Consider the following 4324-nt stretch of genomic DNA (forward strand, 5'->3'; position numbering starts at 1 on the left):
TGCAAACAGTATAATGTTCCGTGGCATTAAAGGAAGGGGCTCTCAAGGGATGGAATAAGGGGCTTGGGAGAGGAGTGGTTCGATCCAATTAATGTTGGGATTGTAGAATGCGACTTTTGTGGAAACTCAGTGCTGTATTGTGAGAGAGAGAGAGAGAGAGAGAGAGAGAGAGAGAGGGGGCGGTTGGGGGGGGGGTGGGCCGGGGGAGGGAGGGTCCGTGGAGCCTTCGGAGGGGAGAAGATGTGAATTCCAGTGTCGGCACTCATTCATTGTCCCCATCCATCATCATGCCTCGGGAGGGTATTTGTTGCAGAAGGGCAGTTATTGTCCTGCTGCCTGCTGTCGTAGTGGAAGCCTGGCTATGGCGGTCAGTACCCTTACACCTCTGCTCTTATGCTGCCTCTACTGGCTTGCATCGACGGGCGCCATGGCCGCCGCTGCTTCTGATGGCAACTCTTTTGCGGCCCTGTTCGTTTTCGGGGACTCGTTGCTGGACCCTGGCAACGACAAGAAGCTCCTGACGCTGGCCAGAGCTGATCGCCCCCCTTATGGCCGAGACATGGGCTCGCACCTCCCCACCGGAAGATTCTGCGATGGCCTCCTCACCTCTGACTTCATAGGTGAGGGCAGGAAGGCTCGTTCACTCCCTTCTCTTGATCTGATACAGAAGTCTATGCATTGCTGCATAATCGCAGAGAGAGAGAGAGAGAGGATTCCTGACCCTCTCTTGCTAATGTTTATTTTCTTTCTCCCCCAAACGTTGCAGCTTCTTATGCGGGCCTCCCATACCCCCCTCCTTACCTCCTGCAAAGAGACAACGTCATCCATGGCTCTAGCTTTGCTTCCTCTGGTGCTGGAATTATGAACCTCACTGGCTATCAACTGGTATTTAGCCTGTTGCCTAAGTGATCATGAAATCTATTTTCAGGCTTGCATGCAATCCCCAGGAGACATCCGAGTACAGGACATGGAAATTCACGGCTATAAGTCTTGTTTGTTGGATGGATAGTGATAATTCTCCTTGTTTAGGTGGGGGGTTCATTTGTGGACTCATGGAACGCATAATTTCAATGCAATGTCAATACAAGCTCCCGAGTATTGGATTTACTGATTAGACCTTAATTTCTGGCAGCTGCAAAGGATCAACTTCTTCCAGCAAGTAGGCTTCTTCGCAGACGTGAAGCAACAGATGATGGCCACCGTTGGCCTGCAGGAATCCTCTGCACTTCTGGCCAAGTCTCTCTTTGCAATATGCCTTGGAAGCAACGATTATCTCACGAATTACTTTGGGAATCCGTTTGGACGGAGCAAAGCCCAGAAGCAGTATACCCCGGACCAGTTCAGATCTCTTCTCATCTCCATCTACAAACAGAATGTACTGGTCAGAAATCAAGCACTCCTTCACATCAATTCTCCACTATCACAAGAAGTTTTTTAGACAAATTTGCCACCATAATTCCCACATTGTGAATTACGGTAACATTGTGAGCTTCTATGAGGGAGGGATTGAGAAATCAGGCTTCTATGAGGGAGGGATTGAGAAATCAGGCACTACTTCACATTAATTCTGCACTATCACAAGAAGTTGTAGATGGATGAATTCCCACATTGTGAATTAGGACAACATCATGAGCTTCTGCTAGGGAGGAGCTAGGTGCGGTTGGGGGCAGGATGCCACCAACTGGGGGTGGGATGGGGCCTGCAGCAGCCCCACCCTGGCCTAGATGCAGCCCCCCAACTGCACCTAGCTAGGTATGTTGTGCCTCCCGAGCAAAAGCCCATGATGTTGAACACCATAATAGGTAAGCACACTCCGGGGCGGCAGCCCCCTGCCCACAGCTACACCTGGCTAGTTGTGCGGTCCCTCCCAAGCAGAAGCTCATGGTGTTCAACACTATAGGTAAGCAGCGGACCCTCGAGAAAGCTAATTATTGGATACTTGATCTTATTGACTGTCTGTGTATTGAGCAGAAGCTATACAGCTTGGGAGCTCGCAAGTTTGCACTGATCTCTCTGTCTGCGGTTGGGTGTGTTCCTTTGGAGCTGCTGCTGTTTCGAAGATCTGGAGGGCAGTGTGTCTCCTCCATTAATGACGAGGTGCAGAGGTTCAATCAGGAGCTCTTATCTCTGCGCAACCAGCTTCAATCCACCATCTCAGACGCCTTCTTCGTCTACCTCAACTCGTTCGACATGGCCATGGACATCATCAACGACCCTACTTCTTATGGTAGCCATCTCAATCCCTGAATCAGGAAAAGCCCTTGAGCTTCAAAATTCACATCTGAGGTTGCTGTTTCATTTGCCCGAATGTCACCTCGTATGCGTCAAAATTTGCAGTTCACTCTCACATTTAGCTGGAGTCATTCCCACAAGTATGGAAATCACATGTTATTGGCGCAATCAAGAGTGGAAATTTTGTGATTACAGTTGACATTAACAACTGTATGTTACTTAAAAGTATGGAAAATCACATGTTAATGGCACAATTAAGAGTGACATTGCATAATTACCAGATCAGTTTCACAATTAGGAGTCATTCACAAGCATGGAAATCACATGCTAATGGCGCAGTTAAGGGCCATTTCACAAGAGGAAGGGGCCAAACATGACTAATTAATGGGGGTTCAAATGTTGCAGGTTTCTTGTATAGTTCCAAGGCTTGCTGTGGTTCAGGTCCTTATAACGCCATACCTTGCTACAATGGCATCAGCTCAGTGTGCGAGAACGCCTCAGAGTATGTGTTTTGGGATTTTGCCCATCCTACTCAAGCAGTCAACCGATTGACAGCAACGATTTTCTGGGGAGGGGAGCCTCCTCACGTCTATCCATACAATTTACAAGTTCTCGCTTCATTGTGACATCGGGGGTAAAGCCCCACCATCAATTCTTTTGATCCATGGGTTCTCATGTGCATCGAAGCAAATCAATCGATAAGCATCTTTCATGTCAAGTGTTGCTCCGTCTGATCAAGCATGCCAATTATGTCAAGTTAGGTGACATAAAGTTTAATTTAATGTCATCTAGATTAGTTTAAGACATGGAACAAGTTAGATGACTTATAGTTTAATTTAAAGTCATCTAGATTAGTTTAAGACATGGAAACAAATGAGAATGCACATGGCTAATTCACGCGGGTTACCTGTGACCTTAGAGACACAAGATTCTTGCAAGGGCATAGGGGTACTATGTGGATGCTGATTTTGTTTATGGTGGTACATGGCATTGATAACATAGACCCTAGAGTAAGGAGAATCAAGAGATTGGGAATAAATGGAGAGTGAGTATGCAACCATAGAAAGTGCTTGTGAAATCATGTATACTGTGCAAATACATGTAACTTTGGTGCTCACTCTTTTTCTCTCGCATGTGAATTTCCTTTGGTACTAGTAGACTTGTAGTAGGTAAAGTTGCACAATATCCTCTTAATTTTCTAATAGACTGCCCCAAGGATAAGTTCCTTGAAAAATAGATTCTCTTATTTTGCTTAACCTATTAGCTAAGTGACTTTGCTTTTATAAACTTCTAGAGCTATTCTGTGTCAACTTGGAGTACCCTTGTAGTTGGATGTGGGATTAGAGTACCCCTCTTAGGTAGTTGGTTCCTATAATTACATTGGTATTTTTTTCTTTGCTTGTGGTTTAGATTTCCAGTGTGTCTTCAATCTGCACTTGCGTAATTTGCTTCTTGTGTAACCTTACTATGATCTCCCTCTTCTTGTTCTAGTATATTGATATGTATGTAATATGAACATCCACAATGAGAACTTGGTATTCTCTTATGTATTTTGTGGAAGATATTCAAATCCATTTGTCATAACATAAGCAAAAAGAGAGGGAGTACTTATATGTTGCTACCCCTTCTATCTTACGTGCAAGGGATAGGGAAGGGAAGGCATTTGAACCTTCTAACTAGCTATTATCGTGTGTGTGTGTGTGTGTGTGCTTAAGAGATTATGAATTGCCTTATCATTGTTTTTAAAATTGTGGGAGAACATTTAATAAGAAAATATTTAAGCATTACGAAATCACTACCCTAATCTTAAAGTATTTTTAAAAATTCAAATTTTTATTGTTCATTTTCTCTTCCTTTTTAGGTATTCTATTTTCATAATATGTAGATAGAAGGGTAGGAATTAGTGCATGTCTTGAAGAGGAGTGGAGGATAGTGAAGAAACAAACAAAAAAGGGAGTTGAGAAGCAACCTTAGGTTGTGTACACGAGAATCGAAAAAATCATTAGCTTATATATTAGGCGTATAAGGAAACTAAATAATTCACAATCATATTTGAGTTTATTTATTTGCTTGTATGATTTTTTTTAAAAAA

General features: G+C 43.9%; 1 protein-coding gene across 2 annotated transcripts; it reads left to right on the plus strand.

Moving 5' to 3' along the window:
• The first annotated feature begins 207 nt into the window (after nt 1–207).
• LOC148026204 (GDSL esterase/lipase At5g33370-like) lies at nt 208–3882 on the plus strand. 2 transcript variants are annotated; one of them, XM_087693484.1, is made up of 6 exons: nt 208–620; nt 767–885; nt 1133–1375; nt 1972–2227; nt 2638–2977; nt 3677–3882. In XM_087693484.1, exons 1-5 carry the CDS (start codon nt 362–364, stop codon nt 2856–2858), a joined length of 1098 nt encoding a protein of 365 aa, XP_087549610.1. In that variant the 5' UTR covers nt 208–361; the 3' UTR covers nt 2859–2977; nt 3677–3882. The 2 variants fall into 2 exon arrangements, with proteins under 2 accessions (XP_087549610.1, XP_087549608.1); XM_087693482.1 differs by having other exon boundaries at nt 1133–1381; nt 3677–3881.
• Nucleotides 3883–4324: the final 442 nt, after the last annotated feature.

Source organism: Lygodium microphyllum, chromosome 14, assembly GCF_053477565.2.
Source record: "Lygodium microphyllum isolate KBCC chromosome 14, Lygodium_microphyllum_v1.1.10, whole genome shotgun sequence".
Taxonomy (NCBI): Eukaryota; Viridiplantae; Streptophyta; class Polypodiopsida; order Schizaeales; family Lygodiaceae; genus Lygodium; species Lygodium microphyllum.

Bases quoted from the DNA above. Each gene is read 5' to 3' on its own strand.
- LOC148026204 (XM_087693482.1), top strand. From the start codon at position 362: ATGGCGGTCAGTACCCTTACACCTCTGCTCTTATGCTGCCTCTACTGG. The intron at 621-766 runs GTGAGGGCAGGA...CAAACGTTGCAG, and splicing joins CCTCACCTCTGACTTCATAG to CTTCTTATGCGGGCCTCCCA. The intron at 2,228-2,637 runs GTAGCCATCTCA...CAAATGTTGCAG, and splicing joins CAACGACCCTACTTCTTATG to GTTTCTTGTATAGTTCCAAG.